At 35.9% G+C, this 18,345-nt stretch overlaps 1 protein-coding gene across 1 annotated transcript in view; it reads left to right on the forward strand.

Annotated features, from left to right (window-relative positions):
* Positions 1–18,345, forward strand: part of ADAMTS19 (ADAM metallopeptidase with thrombospondin type 1 motif 19) — a 150,584-nt gene that overhangs the window by 97,312 nt on the left and 34,927 nt on the right. The window contains exons 11-16 of the mRNA XM_040580813.1: positions 273–374; positions 3,110–3,240; positions 4,808–4,977; positions 8,075–8,202; positions 10,268–10,388; positions 12,475–12,555. Of these exons, the coding sequence (XP_040436747.1) occupies positions 273–374; positions 3,110–3,240; positions 4,808–4,977; positions 8,075–8,202; positions 10,268–10,388; positions 12,475–12,555 (733 nt within the window). The remainder of the gene's footprint in view (positions 1–272; positions 375–3,109; positions 3,241–4,807; positions 4,978–8,074; positions 8,203–10,267; positions 10,389–12,474; positions 12,556–18,345) is intronic.

The following is an 18,345-nucleotide window of genomic DNA, read 5'->3' on the forward strand; positions in this document are numbered from 1 at the left end:
TGCTGTATGCAAAGACCATGACCCCCAGGGTTAGACTTACAAGGATCTTCTCCTCTCTGTCAACACAACAGCTTGACTTGTTCCATCTGTTCATGATTAGCAAAAGTCTAAGCAGAATCTGCCCACTTTGGTTTTTTTGCACGTTTAACCTGTCTTTAAATATACTTCAGTACCATCAAACTGGCAACTTTATGACAACATTAGTGGATTGCAAGCAAAAAGTAATTTTGCAGAGCAGAGATTATGTCCTTAACCTTGTGTTTGGTTTTCAGCATGTCATTTGCACTGGGTTGTGGTGTAAGGTGGAAAGTGAGAAGGAATGCAAAACTAAACTGGATCCACCAATGGATGGAACAGACTGTGACACTGGAAAGGTATGTTTCTGGTGGAAAAGCAATATAAATTACGTTGAACACCTAACAGTTAAGGAAACAAGCTGAATATACCTTTCATTTGTTTAAAGTTCCTGCTTACCTCAATTATGATAAAAATCATACATATATCATTGAACGTATTATATGTTATATAATATAGATATGATTTAAAAGTAATAAAACCATAAACCCAGCAATTTTTTTAAATTTTTAGCCAAAGCCACAGGTGTTTTGATGCATGCACTGTTTTATTTCAAATAAATTTGTTCTGGTTTATGAATGGAATGCCATTGTTGTACTGCTTACTGTAAACAGGAACATAAGCTTTCAAAGATATAAAGTTCTCAGCTGTGATTCAAGATTTAGAAATAGCCTCAGCGAAGGAATTGGTACAGATTTGTGATAAAACTTTTCAGGATAAGCTTTGTAAAGAAATATTTATAGTGTCAATGCATGTGAAAGAGTGATAAATGTCGTTAAGAGCATGCCATCAAGACAAATTAGATGGTCACCCAAAGTCAGACTTAAATTAAATGTCCTTCAGAAGCTTTACTGTGTGGATAATCTCTGTCATCTCTGTATATAACTGTAAATGAAGATAAATAACCTCAAATAAATAACAGAGCAGTAGCATACATATATCTTGGGATTTTCATGATATTGTGCTGACAGCAGTCTCCCACAGAAGTGATTTGCTCTTTGAATCACATTACATTCACTAGGACTGCTATCATCCCCCTAAAAAGGTAAACCAATCAATCAACGGAGTAAGATAAAATGTTCAGATTGTATCATTTTACATGCTAATGGAAAACCAGGCTTTGTCCATTTTAATCTCTAAAATAATGACAATTGCTGTAATCTTTTGATTCTGATAAATGTGTGTAGTTGATATTCTGTCTTAAGTCAATGCCTGGAAAGTCAGGGTGATGCCTTTTTTTCAATGTCACCATCTTTATGTTGAGAGTGGCATGCCCATGGCATGGAGTCAGACAGAAGAACTTCTTAGTAAGACTACCTAGAATTTTTCATTGTGAAACCTTCGCCATCATGAACTGGGCACCCAAAATTAGTGTGCATTTTGTGTATTAATGACTGGCTTGCAAAAGATAATAAAACTAAGCAGACATCACTGAAACATCTCAGAGGATTCAAAGTGATTATTATTCTTGTTTACTTTGTTTTCTGTACAAGATGAGCTTCAGATTACACAAATCACTGGCTTTGTGTTATTTTAATAATATTGTGGAGATGGTCTATTGTCTTGTGCTCCTGTTAGGATCTTAAGAAGTGATGCAAATTTTATTTGCGTGGCCTGTCCAACTTGAATGTTTTTTAAATCAAGCATCTCTCAGACTTATTACATAAGGCAGGTGCTATTTCTAGAGAAACATCCATTTTGCTGTTATATCTGAAGGAATATCTTTAAGTAAATATGAGCATCTTTGGTGTGAAACATCCAAAAGTATTACAAAATTTCTGGTTTCTGATTGCAAATCCAATATAATGATGGAGCCATCCTATGCGAAGACTTTTCAAAGGTGGTACAATTATGCCATCGTTGTAATGCCATGATTTAAGAAGGAAAATTAAGATCAACTGATCAGCGAAGACCAGTTTGAAACCGTAAGTGAAGTTTAATATCACCAGACAAAGATTTAGCACAGATACTACAATTAATGTAATTGTATTCTGAAAGTGGCAAAGGTCTTTACTGACTGCATTAGTGATGTGCTTTGTTTTGCTCAAAATATGAACCTTCTTTATGAAGTTTATCCATTGATAACAGTAATTACCAATAATTCAGAGTGTAAAGAGAAATGGATTAAATTTCTGATGTTAACGACATTAAGTATTCATTGTCTACTTGTAGTCTTATTGCTTTGCAATTGCTGAAATTCCATAATACATGGGACAGATATTCAGCTGGTATAAGCTGATAAGTATTAGTTTCTGCAGAGTTATGATTTGTACCAACTATGGGTATAGTCTACAGAGCATAACAATAGTGATTGGCTAGTTTTTGAGTGAGAAATTGCAGTTGTCCTGGGAAACTATATACGCATACAAGATTGAGGTTATTATTATTATTGAAATAAATGCCAGAAGTTCTCTTGACTTTCTTAACACTAGGTTATTGAGGCTTCCATTCTTTCTGAATACAAGTTGTGAATAAGATCCCATTTTCTCTATCTCTTGCAATATATCCAGTGACAATTTCAATAGAAGGATAATCACTGACAGTACAGTTCCTGCTAGTTATGTGGGAACTGTAATAGTGAACCAAACAAGTCCTGAGAATGGCCCTGAACACTCTGCTGTGATTGTCTGTACAGTTCAGCTGGAAGATGGTCCCTCCAGCTGGTTTGGGCCAGACCCAAAAGTGCTGTGCCTAGGCTCAAATGAAGGGGACAGCATGGTCTGGGGTACCATTTCCAGCAGGCTATTCCAGTAGATATCCTTTATTGGGAATGAATTTGTGCTTGAGCTTGTGGGCAAGAGTTGCACATGCTCCTTGACCACTGAGCCAGAAAAAGGTCTCTAGCTGTTGTATTTACTAGGATAGAAAAAAAAAACCAAAACTCTGGGGAACAGTAGGAAAAAATACTTCTGACTCATATGAAAACTATGTGTTGAACAAAATGTTTATATTGTGCTTCCCGTGTGCTTGTGGAGCAGTGAATTGTTTTACATATGCCTTGATTTATTTACCTAAGAGCTGAATTTTCACCTAGTGGTGTAAGGCTGGAGAGTGTATCAATCGGACCTCTTTTGCGGAGCATATGGAAGGGGAGTGGAGCACGTGGAGCACTTGTAGCCGTACTTGCAACACTGGAATCAGCAGTCGACAGCGCAAATGCCCTGGGTAAAAACAAGTTCCAGTTGCCATTGCTGGTCATCAGAATTTCTGGACAGAATTTAAATCTTATGAGTACAGAAACCTATTAAGATATAGTTGTCCTATACATAAGCAACAATTTTTATGAATATTGAAAAACACTTAGGAGAATAGGTATTTCAGGTTTTTTTATTGCATGATAACATGTTTTCCTCTCTTCTGCTTCTGTCAAAAGCTTAGATAATATTAATGGGAGAATGCAACTTTCTTTTTAAGCTTCACAAATTAAATTTGCAATTTTTGACTTGCAGAATGTCAGTGTGTAATTCTAGTCTTTCAAATTTTTGCTGGAGAGAATTGTCTTCTGTTTTATTTGGAGAACCAAGGAACTGCAACTTTTACAGAGACCTTTCTGCCAGTTTCACAGACATTCAGATAGAGTATGTGGAAAACTACAGATTCTATATGTTGTGGAAACAAAACCTTGTGCCATTGGGGATAAAGGGAGTTTTACCATCGACTTGAAACAGAGTCTGTTTCACCATATCTCAGATGTCAGCTAAAATATGCTTTCGTTTTAATTACTCAGTACCCTATCTCTCTTTCATGGGTCATTTATACACCAATAGAAAATGAACAAATAGTCAGAGAAGTGGGAACAGAGTAGAGTTCTGTAATGAAGACAAGTGTAGAGAAGACTAGACTAGACCAGGGGAGGGGAGGGGAGGGGAGGGGAGGGGAGGGGAGGGGAGGGGAGGGGAGGGCAGCACAGGGCAGAGTAGATGATACAGGAAAACAATAGAACAAAAGGAGGAAAAGAAGAAAGATGAAAGAATGTAACAGATTTGGGGCAAAAAGTGGTGGCAGGAAGGATAGAGGGATTAAAAAAAGAGAAGTTTGCAGAAATAAATGTGAGGAGAACTCAGATGTGGCTGTATAGAAGCATGGTAGTTTAACAGAAGCCTTGAATATTCAGAATGCTTACATATTTCCTGCCATCTAAACGTGACTTCCAGCTGTATGCCTAGAATTTCTAGAATTCAGTGATGTCTTAATTTCAGTTTAATTTATTCATTTTTCCAGGCAGGTTTCCAAATAGTTAGCTCTAGTTTCTGCAGTGAACTGTTCTTTTGCATTTGTTCATTAGGCCCTACAAGCACAACTGGAGTGACTAAAACCAAACAAAGCTTATTGTCTGAACTTCCCAACACCACACTTGTAAAAAAGGAGAGGTAGAAAATCTGCAGGTGGTATTTTCTTTCAGTAGCAACTTTGGCTTAGTCCAGCTAGAAGAAAACACAACTGCAGTTGAGGTTCTCCTTCCTGAACACTCCTACTAGTTCTAGTGCTTCTTTGGGTCCAAGTGTAAATTATGGTTTAACACCCATGACACTTTGTATGTAATGCAACCAATACAAACAGAAGGCAAGCATGTTTTGTTCTGTGACTTATCTTTTTTGTGGGTGATTTCTTAATGTGTCAACAAAAATTCTGCTATTTAAATTGAATTTGTGTATAGTGTAAATAAACTATGCTGTAAGTTTGACAAAACATTGCCAACAATAAAGTATGATATTTATGCCATCTTTTCTAGTTCAAGCCTTGAAGGAGAGTGTCATGGTCCCACGATGCAGTATAAAGTATGTGAAAATCCTTCTTGTCCTGCTGGCATGCCTGCCTTCAGGGACTGGCAGTGCCAGGCTTTCAGTGTCAGATCTTCGTATCAGAAGCACGTGCACCAGTGGCATGCTGTCATCAATGATGGTAAGTACAAACCATCTCTCAGCTTCTTATCATCTGCTCATATGGCTTATGGCTTGTTGGTATTGCTGTTGATTAAGGAAGATACGATAAAAACTAAAGCAAACAAACAAAAAACCCCCAAGCCTAATATTTTGGTAAGTCATTTTTATTTCATAGACAAGATCTGGTGGTATTTTCACATGGTATGGAATCTTTTATTTTATATTCCTATTGAATTTGTCCTTCTTGATATGCAATGACCACATTTGAACTGAAATTCAATATCCGTTTGATCCTGTTTAATGAGAAAATAAGTGACGCAGAAATACAACTTTCTAGAGGAATGCTACATCATTAAGTATGCATATATCGGTTATACTTCTACCTACAAAGCCAAAAAGTCAATGCAGATATTGTGAGCTTCTACTTTTGAGGAAGGAGAGAGCATTTTTAGCTTAACACTGAAGTATTTCACATACCAGTGTTTGATTTTGGCAGAAATCATATGTAATACATACTGCAAACTTGGGTAAGTTCTCTATAAATCCTAACAGCTACTGCATGCAAAATCCTGGCATGCTGCATGGATGCTTCAGTGTAACAAACTTGCCTAGATACCATGTTAATTAGGAGTGTGCTTTAGTGGGTGTATAGCAACATCAGACTAAGAGTATCTGCAAAGATAATATTGGTGTAATATATCAGCAACTAGAAAACAAAACATTCTACCTGAGTTCTTGCTAGGAATGTGAACAATAGCTGTCATTCCACTGAATTTTCTTTGAATTACTATGACGTAATTTATATAATTTAAAAAAAAGAAAAGAAAAAATAAAACAGCAGAAGGATTTCAGTTACGAAAACAATTTAAGAAATTAGCAAAATTGTAGCAACCTGTGATAAAAGAGAACCTGGGATGACACAGGAGTACTGTAAGTATGTGTTACCTCATTTTAAGTAGTTCTTTATTGCTGTTTATATTGAACTCTTGAAACAAATTATCAGAAACCATTAGAAAGCATAAATTTTAAGAAAACTATTTTGCTGAATCCTAAGAAATGTGAATTTATTGTCGAGAACATTTTTTAATATATGCCTAGCTGATCCTTTTTTTTTTCTTTTTTTTTTTTTTTTTTTTTTCTTCTTCTAAGCCTTTTCTCAAGGTGCCAAAGTGAAAACTTGTGAGACTGTTTTCTTTAGGCTTGTATGTCAGCTCATTTCACAGTAAAGAGAACTCTCTCTGGCTGTTTTATAGGTGCTTATCTAGTGAATTAGTTTTGGTTTGTTTTACAAAAGTTCATTTTAGCAAGGACATGTGGTTTATATCCTAAGGGATCAAAAGTTTTCAGTCTGACTTTGAACAGTTCAGACATCTGATGGAAAATCTTGACACTTCCCTGTCCCATGTTAAGGAGTATGGCTGATTGCTTTCATATAACTTTGTTCTAAGAGATCCTGTTGTCTTGAGGTGTCCCTCAGGAGACACAAGAGTGGACATCAGCTGAAGAGTTGCAGTATTACAGAAATATATTGTTCCCAAATCCTTAATTATTTGCACTCTTAGCCTTTATTAGACACTAATTGTGCACCATGTCCAACCTAGTTGCTGTATCTGAATGCCTCTGTTGAAGTTGTCCGGTAGTGTTGAGTTACTGTCTCTTTGACTTCGGAGTCCTTAAAATAATGTTTAGGTTGTTAATCTCATATTCCTTCAAAAAATGCTGATACATGCTTAAAGCTCCCAGGGAACACTGGAATTACTATTTAAGGACTATAACAGGAGTGCAGAGGGCACAAACTCAGGCAGAGACACATGCTTCTCAGCTGGAGATGGCTTGTGTTTGACTGGCTTCACATGTTGGCAACAGAGATCACATCTGTTTGCACCAGTCCCCTAGAGATACCCAAGAGGCTGTGTCAATTTCTAGTAAATTAAATGTGCCCAGACCAGTCCATGATGTGCAACTCAGCTGGCACAGAAGTCCTGTGTGCGTACTTTTCAACTCTTCTGCACTCTATAAAGGATGATAACATCCAAACTGCTTTTTGGAAATGGTCCTTTGCAGATGGCAATTTACAGTCTAGACTGAGCTAGTGCTAGCTAGCACATGCAAAAAAATGTGGCATAGACTGTTGTACAATTCAGCTGTATAGACAGTAGAATTCCAGTGCCCATTAACGTTTCCTGGAACCGTTTAATTTACTAATAAAAACGCACTCCAGGAATCTAGAAGTCAGTATGAAGTCAGAGTGGCACAGATTGTGTCCAAGTGAAATTGGTTTCAAGTTTAGGATTTACTTTATCCTTTCAAAAATCTGCAATAGATTTAGGAAGAAGTTTTGAGTCAGTACACTTGCGAAAAAAGACATGAAAAAATCATGTCATTTTGTACTGAGTTGACCACTGAGAGTAGCTTAAGTTTATTTTATTTCGTATTGCTTTGGCAGTGGTGAAGCAAACTTCATTATTTATAAATGCTGACCATTCTGAATACATGGATACATAGCATATTAATTTTTTTTATTCTCTTTTGAAATTAGAAATGATTTGCAAATGTTTTAAAAATGTAGTAGAAAACTGCCTGACCTTGGTAGAGATATTAGAAGGAATTTATTCATGTATTTGTTTTTTTAAAAAAAATGTGGACTTTGTAAATCCATATATTTTTCTTCCCAGAGTGTCTCAATTGCTTAATTTTTTTCTTTGACCTGCTTAGCTAGAAAATCTGTAAAGTGTTAAGTTTCTTTTTTAACCAATATTTATGATCTGCCAACAATATAATAGAATGAAAGTATAGATTACAACCAAAATATTCAAACAGCTGTAATGTGCATATTCTTAATTGCAACAATGAACATGACATGAATACTATGTAGGCCAAGTTTATAGCACCAGTATGCTCTAGCAGGAAAAAGAACTTGAGTTTCTCAAACAGCTGAGAAAAGGATCAATTTTTTTTTGTTTTTACTGTTTCTAAGATAACTCGTTACGCTAACATAGATTCATGCCACACAGATAAGCCAATATCAATTTTAAAAATAATGTTGATAAAAATTTTGTGTTTGTTAAGTGACCTTTTACCAATTTGGTGGTTTTTTCCATCAATTGCTACTACAGAAAAGCCATGTGCCTTATTCTGTTCACCGGCTGGAAAGGATCAACCCGTTCTTCTAACAGAAAAGGTGATGGATGGGACTTCTTGTGGCCAGCATGGGTTAGATATCTGTGCAGATGGTAGATGCCAGGTATGAATTACTTGTTTGGAACCTGGATACACAGGCATATGTATGCAAGTGCATACATTTGTTACACATATGTGTTATTTCTCTGATAGCATGTTGTGGTATGTGTGACCAAGATTGAATGGCTCTTTTTGTATCATATAAAAGTATTTAAAGCTAGTTCCACTCAGTGCAACACAGTATGTGAAGCAGCTGAAGGGTTAGTTTGGGGAGTGTGTATCTGTGATGATAAGGATGCTTATAAGAAACTGGTGCAGAGTGGAAAATGGGTACGACTGAATCAGTCATCTAAGGGAAGCCTCAGCTTTCAACAGGTTGGTAAAGTTTGCCATGGGAGGTATGTATGTATGACTAATTGCGCCTTTTTCAACAGTACAAAATTTGACATCTGAATAAAGCAAAACCAAAGGAGCAGAATAACATAATTAAAGCTGAGTGTGTATGCTATTCCTGATCTTCAGAATTCATTTGGTTTATGGGCGTTCTTTTGTTGTGTTTATAGTGCCTCATATGGAAACTCCTATATAAAAATCCTACAGGGCTGGGTTTTTTCTTTGTCTTCTTCTCACTGCACACACTGAATTCGGTAGAAAAAAACAACCTTTAACACATAAACCAGCATTGCTAGATATAGTAATATCTTCAATAAATTAACTTACAGATGTATGCATGCACTTTTATATATGCATAGAAATGCATATATGTATGTATAGCTATCCTTTCTTAAGTGACTGAATGCATGCAACAAGAGTACTTTCAGATACTTTGCTGATTTGGAGCTTTAGTTCACCATGTAGCAATTACAAGTTTAATCACAAATGTGAGATAGAGCGCATTTTTCCTGAAAAAAAAGGTAGCACATTTTATCATTCTCTTTTTACAACTGACTAATAAAGACCAAACAAAGCCTTAAACCAAACTCATCTGACTGACTGAATTGTCTTATTGGCATATCAAGGGTCAGACAGATAGGTGCTAATCAGATTTGAAGGTCTAATTTGTAAGGTCTTCCACATTTTAACTTGTCTTCATAGACAACCCACTAAGAAGAACTTCCAGAACTACAGCTGTAGAGTCAGGTACACATCTATCTTGTAGATGTGCCAATTTGGACACACAGCTTTTTGAATGCTTATACTGTAATCAGTATTTTGAAATCTGTATTGCTTTTTTAAGTGGTACAACACTAATAAAAACTTTGTGCATAAAGTGAACTAACAATCTTAATTTGCTTGGAAATGAGTGGCTCCTTGATTGACTGTGGTTTCTGTTCTTAAAGGAATCCTTTGTTTTCTCTTTAACCTAGCTATAATCTTCAGTATTTATCAAACAGTGTTGAAGCTTAATTGGTTTTATTAGATGCATTTATACGGTGCACAAGATTACCCTGTGATGACTCCTCTAGGCTTTAAAAGGCTTTTCTTTCATATCAGACCAGCATATGATATTAACTGTATTCCTATTGCCAAGCCACCACTGATATTTATTAACAGAAATCTGTCTAACACAGTAATGTGGAGGTGCTTGAGTAAACCTTGTTTTAAACTGGATGCTTCTTAGCAAAACATAACTGCAATTTACATTTACGTATTCCAGACGCATTCACATCCTATTCAGAATAAAACATCAGGTTGATGTTAAACAGCACTTTACCATTGTGGGTGTGGCAAAGAACCTCCCGAATTTTGAGTAGAAAGCAGTAGAGTTGCACACATTGCGGTCGCCGAGCAGGAGGGCATGTAGGGGGGCTGTTGCACAGTGGCTCAGAAGGGTCAGAGGTCGCAGGGGGAGGTAGGAATGTGGCTGCGTTCTTGGAGAGCAGCTAGTGGAGTTAGCCAACCATATGGGAAGAGTTAATGCAACAATCTACATAAAATCACAGGAAAAATTGCTATGGAATGGATCTCTGCACATGGACTAGTGCAACCCTCACTCTAGCAGGGCTAGATCATGTTGCTTAGGGCATCTTGCAAAAAGGTGAGTTGCCCACTACTAAAGACAGCTTTACGAAAATCATGGCCTGTGTCTCAACAGCTTTATTTCCTTTATTTTCAAATTTCTTTAACAGAAATTTGGCTGTGATGGCATATTAGGATCTCTGGCTCGTGAAGATCATTGTGGCGTATGCAATGGTAATGGAAAATCATGCAAAGTTATTAAAGGAGATTTTAACCATACTAGAGGAGCAGGTAAGTCTGTTTCAAATGCTGAGGAAAACAGTAGCTGTTTGATTACTTTGAGCATTGGGAACTTTAAAAAGCTATACTTCTTTAAATTATGCAGTTCCTCACAAGAACTTCATATCTACTGGTTTTTTTTTAAAGTAATAAGATTTGTCAGATAAGAATGCATGAGTATTTTTTAACTTATTGCAAAATCATTGAAAATTGTTTCAATTATAATATCAAGCAAATATCCAATTTATCTTCCATTAAGACAGACATTATTTCATAGAAAAGCCTGATTTAAAAAAAAATCTGTGAAACAAAGTTTCACAAAGACCTGTAAATTCTTCTAGTGTTTAGATTCATTTAATGTTCTTCAAAATATATACTGAAATTATGATTTGTTACCTACAGTAACATCATTAAACCAAGCCAAGCAGTGGGAGAACATAAAGCTGAATATGTGAAGAAGTCTTACATCTTTTCATTATTCATTGTTTTATACTAATAATAACATATCATAACAAGCAAATAGATTTTCTGATGCAGAATGAACATGTTTCAAACACTGCTGTGATATATTCTTTGAATGAGAATAATTGACTGGCTCCAGCACAACAGTGTTGACAGAATAGAGGATTGACATCCTAATAATGTGCACCATGCATCATGTATACCTTCTCTCCCAGAAAAGTCTTTTCTTTGAAACAGCATTTGGCCAACTGTTTTCAGCATTTGTTTGCCATTACACTTTGAGTTTCTTAAGTAGAAAATGTGCAGAATTTCCAGGCACTAAGTAAATCACATAAAAAATACTGTAATTAGAAGCAGACAGTGTATCTTTGAAATATCAAGGACTTCAATGCATCATAGACTGAAGTATAGTACTTTCGAAAAAAAAAAAAAAAAGTTAGGCATAGTCTTCAGATGTTTATGTCTGGCCCTTTCTTAAGCTGAGGGTAATACAGAGCAGGGATCCCAAACCACGGATAAGTCTGGAGGACTACTAGATCAAAAACTACAAAGAAGGGGGCTGCTAATAGAAATTACAATGTGTCAGTTCTCTTCTGTAGCTAATGTAAATATCCACACACTTTCAAATTTACAAATTTCAAATTGACAAAAGGGTTCTTTGTCAATCTACAATATTGTAGTATTGCCCTCTAAACAACTGCATGAGTTATTTTCCTTCTCAAGAAGCTGGACTGTCAGCAATACTTGCAAAGTGTTCCTAGCTCTTAAAGAAATTAAAGATAGATAATGCTGCTTTGCAGCAGTTTAATTTTCATGTTTCAGGATTATTGAAAATGTGCTGTAAATGATCAATATTTTGTTACAGAACATTATATAGTTACATGGAATAAAAACTTAGTTTACTGTCCACTTTTTGAAGTTCATTTGGATAACCTAAAACATGTTTTTATTTATTTATAACATTTCTGCTTACACAGTGTTTTTCAGCTTTATTGCCTTTTCACCCCTTTTTACTCACAGCAAATTGCTCAACAGCATGTCTGAGTTTCACACTTTAAGGAAGCAATTGCAATGTAAAGCAAATAACTAAAAAGTTATTTAATCTGCAGAACTAAAGTCATTCATGACAGGGTTTGAATGTGTTAAAGCAGAAAGAGGGAGATGTGGAACAAAATATCAATCTTTTTTAAAGAATACCAACCCCCCCCAAAAAAAAAAAAACAAAAACCAACCCAAACAATGGAAGGATGTTTGGTTTTTAGTGCCATATCATTTCTTTTTACACACTGAGTGAAGCTGGAATTCTTTTATGGTCATCTGGTAGTGATGATGACACTAACTACCTGGCCAGAAACAAATTCATCTCCTCCAGCCCCAACTTGCCCAGCCTTACTAGTTCTTCTGTTTTATTTTGCTAAACTCTTTTGATTCTGTATCATGAGATATATATTACACATAATGCACAGTTTCATAGCTTGTTTCAACATTTTGCAAGAACCCTCACGCCATTACTATATAAATTGTAACTTGTTATATTTTAAAAGTGAAATAGGGAAAAAGAAATGAAAAAACATACAAGTTGGACTTTTCTACACTTCTTTTGTATTTAACTTGGGATATCTGGTATCATATCTAGGTTATGTGGAAGCTTTGGTGATACCTGCAGGAGCAAGGAGAATCAAAGTTGTGGAAGAAAAACCAGCTCACAGTTATTTAGGTAAATGTCATATGTTTTAGTGTTCATGTCCTGTTTTGGTCATCACTGAATACTGGTAGCTGAACATGCTTTTGTGGCTAAACAAAACTCTTGAGTGGAAAAAAAAAATCTGTGAAGAAGAAACTTTGTAGAAATAACAAAATAAAAGAACAGTTATAGCAGATTTCTTCATATAGGTTTATTTTCAACTTTTATCTCATCTAATTTTGTTTTGAGAATGTTTCAAACAATGTATTTAGATGATTTAAGAAAAAATCCACATACTTTATCTCTAACATTTTCAATTTTTCATAAGGAAGGCACTAAAGTTAAAACTAGCAAAAAGAGTTTTATGCTGAAATGTGGAATAACTTGTGCTCAGACAACAAAAATAACCACACCGACCACCATATAGCAAATCACCAACAAAGTCAACTAAAAGTTCTAAAATTAGACTAAGAAAGCAGAATTTTGTTGCATTATTTTGAATTGTCTGAATGTTTTAATGGACAAATTTAATCACAAATAATTTTGGAGGGTTTTAGTTTTTCCATGTCTAAGAAATTGTCTTTCATTGAAAAAAAAACCACAGGTTTTCTCTTTTAATGAATTCTAAAGCTGTTGTGTAGGAGACAATCATTTGTTACTATTATTACTACAGTTTTTTAATGAATATATGAAATATCATAATTGGTGCTGTTCCATGCACTGCTCAAGTTTAAATTGAGAGAGACTTACTATGAGAAACACACCAATTAAATGAAAAATTCCCTGGTTGATCACTATTAGTTCTGCTCGTAAGTAATCTCTACATTTTAAGAAACTTTTTACCTGTGTGTTCTCAGAACTTCAGCTGAGGGAATGTTGAAGATGGTGAATCGTAATTATGGCAGTTTAAGTTGTCCATGAGTGACTGTTTATCATGGGGTCTGCACCTGCCCTGTTAAGATATCACAGGAGATTTAGAGATCTGGATTATTTCATTGTTCCCCAGTAGACCATAGACATGGAAATGTAAGAGTGTTGAACTGATAACTTAAGTTTCATTGATATGTTTTCTAAATTTTGAGAGGTTTTTTCCCCTGTTTCTACTGTGTTAACATACGTAGACAACATAAATACTGTTATTTTTTTATTTTTTAAATAATGCAAAAATACATAAGTGTTGGGATTGTTTTTCAGGAAATTAATTCCTTTTTCATGAGCAGCAAACTGAGTCACCCCTTACCTTACAAAAGGAAAAAAGAATGTAATGCTTTTAATGCTCATGAAATAATGTCAGTCATGTTGCTGATTTTTGAAGGGTGCTAATTGGCTTTTAATTGCTTTTCACTTTAGTTTTACTTTTTTTAGCTTCATTAATGTCTCTTTGAATGAGGATCGGCAAGTATTTCACTGCAATATTTTTTTCTTAAGCCTTTATGGGGAACCAGGAACATGTCTGTTACAGTGTTCTAAATTAAAACCTGTATTATTACACCTTTTTTTTCTTTTTATAACTAAAAGCAGGTATTTAAAATTTCTTCACTTATAGGACATTTATTTGGAAAGCATAAAAACCTGAATTGAAAAGGAATAACATTTTGAATAGGAACATTTTCAAACAGGAGTAACATAATGATTTTGGGGAAAGGAATGTATCTTTCATCTTAGAAAGAATATTCTCCAAAATACTGTGATTAAAAATGTGAAATGTAATACAGATTAAATTCTCTCACATTTATGATTCGTTTTCTACCTTACAGTTCTGTATGCTAATTTTATGTTGCAAAGTACTTTGCTCTGTGCATTTCTGTACTTGAAATGAGTCCATACAGTCTGAGACTATTTCTAATTTTTGCTAATTTTAATATAAACATTTCAGGATAAAAGTTTTTAAATAATATAGCTCATTATACAGTTAATAGTTGTATAATTAGAGATACAGCTGTGAACACAATATAATCCAATGTACACTAAGAGCTGTGGCTTACAAAGTATAAGCTAATTTAAAATGAGGGAAGTTTTGAACCCTATTGTATAGCACAGGTCAAATACAGAGGGAATCGAAATAAAATACCCTTCTCCAGATTTACTTGGTAGTCGGAAAGGAGAGTCACTATGATCTGGAAACTGCGATGATGTTGCTAAAGTGATTGGTAAAACTACAGCCCACATCAGTAGCATCATTGTGAGATTGTGCTGTTGAAGGAAATCTTCAGAGGGGTTCCTCCTGAACACATCAGATAGCTGTAGCTGCTTGTCTGAGCTGTATCAGCATATGCTGCAGTTACAGGAGCTCTGGCATCCTAAGAGAAAAGCTAAGGTATAACTTTCAACCAAATTTACTGAATTGATCGATCTGTCAAGGTCTGTCCTGTCTGTTCTCCCCTCGGGGGGAGGTAGGAGCAGGGATACAGCCAAACATTAGGTATTCCTCCCTACTGAAGTTATATAAGAAAATGTGAAAGAAATTGTGATTCTCCTTCCATCAGTAGGGTGTTCAGGAGCAGGAATTATTTGTAGCAGTATGGGGAGAAGGGGAGAGTTTAATTTGATATTTCCTAAGGCATACATTTACTAACTTTAGAATTAGAATTTATTATTTTAAGAAATAATTTCGAGATTTATTTTTAAAAAAGAAACTAGCAGGGGTAACCCTGTCTGTTTATCACCATGTTGACATAAGACTTTATTCACTGTCAGTTACTTTAAAAAAAATACTAAAAGAACAGCTATTAAAATGTTTCAAACATTATCTAGATTCCTGTGATCTAAAAGAATGCCTTTTCTGTTACTGAATTTTGATTTATATTTGGCAGGTGTTAAAAGATTTTTTAGTAAAAGTTCTTAATGTAGGATACAAAAAGGAAGATTATAGTATTTTTGTGTAAGAGATACATAGTCTCTGAGATTAGAGAGCTTTTTAAACACTTATATGACAGGTCCAGGCCCCATAATGAATTAATAAGAGTGGTTGATGGTGTATAACTATACAATTATATATATATATATATATATATACAAAACTTCAAATCTGAAACATTAAAATTTTTGTGCTAATTGGAAATGAAATAAATTACTTGTTTTCAGCTGAACTACAGAAGTGGATTAACTGTATCGTTACTCTCAAATATGTGATCAAGCTCCTTCAGGGATATAGAACCTTTGGACCTGCAATTTAACACTGCATGACATTGTAATTGCTGATGCTCCTATAAGTACCAAGTCCATAGCGTGTTGTGTTGTGTCTGATCTCTGCTTTGAAATACATTTCCTAGAAAAAAAAAAACAACACATTGGACCACATTTTGGGGGATAAGGGTGTGGGAAAGCAAATGAGGTCTGGCAAATAGTGCAAAATTTTGAGTCCCTCATTTCTGGCAATACTAACACTTTTAAAATACATTGGACCAAACCCTTAGACTGCGTAATTTCAAGGGAAGCCAGTTGAGGACCTGGTCCCGTAACAGAGACCAGGGTCCACTGAAACTAAACACGTTTTCCTTTCACATGCAGAGGGCCACAGAAGATGGCTTAACAACACATTTTGAAACCATTTGACATCAAGATGAAACAAATACCCTCTCTATAAAAAAATGGATTGACTTCACAGAGCTGCCCTTCAGAAATGGTGGTAAACAGGTTGAGAGCTTATAGGTAAAAATTAGGGCCCAACCCATCAAAGGAGACTTCGTGGTTGGTGTTTCCTATGGGCTGCCTGACCCAGGGGAGCCCGCTGATGAAGTGTTCTTACTTCAGCTACAGGAAGCATCACACTTGCAGGCTCGAGACTTTGATAACCCACCATCTGCTGGAAAAACAGCACAACAAGCTGTAGACAGTCCAGGAGACTCTTGGAGCACACTGAGTCTAATTTCTTAATCCAGGTGATAGACAGCCCAACCAGAGAAACAGTGTTACTGGACCTTGTTGGTTGCTTACTAACACACATGAACTATTTAGAGAGGTCAAAATCAGTGGCAGCCCAGGCTGCAGTGATTGTGCCCTGGAGGAACTCACAGTCTTGAGGGATATGGGCCAGGTGAACACTAAAGCCAGGACTCTGAATGTTTGAAACACAAACTTTCCGTTGTTTAAGGAATTAGTGGATGGGAAACTACCCTCAGGGATAAAGAAGCAGGACAGAGCTGGCAGCTCTTTAAGGACATTTCTCCTAGATTGCAATAGCTCTCAATTCCCACATGTAAGAAATCAGGCAAGGAAGGCGGGAGACCAGCATGCCTGTATAAGGACCTCCTGGTCAGACTGAAGTATGAGAATGAAATGCATAGGCACTGCAACCAGGAACATATATTCCTGGAAGAACTTAGGAATGCTGCTCAAATATTTAAGAATGGGATCAGAAAAGCTAGGGTACAGTTGTACCTGAATTTGGCAAGGAATGTGAATAATAAGGGCTTATACATGTCTGTTAGAAAAGGAAGATTAAAGAAAATGGATACACACACAAACACACAGCCTGATAAATAAGATAGAACTAATGACAATGAACATGGAGAAGTCTGAGGTACTCAACAGTTTTTTGCCTTAGTTTCAATGTTAAATATTCTTCCCACACCTCTCAAATGCCTCCCATGGTAGACCAGAGTTGAGACCATCTGAGGAACCTGAACATACACAGTTATATGGGATTTGATGAGATGCATCCCAGGGTCCTGAGGGAGCTGGCTGATGTAGTTGCCAAGCTACTGAAGCATATTTGAAAGTTATGTCAGTCAGGTTTAATCCCCAGTGACTGGAGAAAAGAGAATATTGTAGCATTTTGAAAAGGGTAACAAGGAGGATCCTGGGAACTACTGACCAGTCAGCCTTACCTCATTTGAAATTTTGAAGAAGTTATTCAAATCTCAAGTCTTAATTTTTTTAAGATGGCTTGAAGGGAACACATGATAGCCTGAATGGAAGTGAAACAATTACTTCTTTGACAAAAGGTATCAGTGAAGGTACTGTCATTTAGAACTGAATTTCAGATGGGTTTTGTATTTTCTTGAGAAAATAAGGGTCAGTCGAAATTACATTTATTTGGTACCTTTCTGGAGAGTATGACTAAATTTTGCAGAGAGCAAAAGGCAAAATTCATGATTCACAAAGATGACAACTTCCCTCTTATTTTGGCACAAATGCCTCTTTTCTTAACCCCTCTGTAAAGTGTGGCAATTTCAACTTACGCAAAAATTTCAAATTCAATACAGTGGTGTAGGTTTTACAGTTCTCCATAGAAAACAGTAACAGGATTAGTCAGCACAGGTTTTCCAAGTGGAAGACCAGGACCAGGGCACTGTTGCTCCCACTGAGCACTGGGAAATGCAATAGCTCTGCTGTGAGTTGTTGCGCCTCTATGGCTATGTAGCCACTCATACGTCATTAACAATGGAAGAGTGTATATTCCTGGTACAGTAATTAAAAAATACATTGCACTCATCACCATCGCTTAATTGCCATTGTAATGATGGGTATTTTATGCTCTGCAGAGATAACTTATAATTAGTTCGTTTGTTTTAGCACTGAAATTTTGGTCTTGGTTACAGCTTTAGTAGTTTTTTCCCCAGTCCAAATTTCTTTGTCTTTCTAGCTGTAGATGTATTGCTGGATTATTATTTTTTTTTTTTGTAGCTTGAGAGAGGATACACCTGTGCACTGAATTTTCTTCCTGTAATGCATTCCTTTGTACAGGAAATCCTCCTCTATCAAAAGCTAAGCAGAGTGGGAGTGCATGTGTGGAGTGGAATAAAACCCAGTGAACTTGCTTACAATATGGGGTCTGACAGAGTCAAGAACAGAAGCTCGACTGCCTGAATCCAAGCCTGA

This window comes from Falco naumanni, chromosome Z (genome assembly GCF_017639655.2).
Source record: "Falco naumanni isolate bFalNau1 chromosome Z, bFalNau1.pat, whole genome shotgun sequence".
Taxonomy (NCBI): domain Eukaryota; kingdom Metazoa; phylum Chordata; class Aves; order Falconiformes; family Falconidae; genus Falco; species Falco naumanni.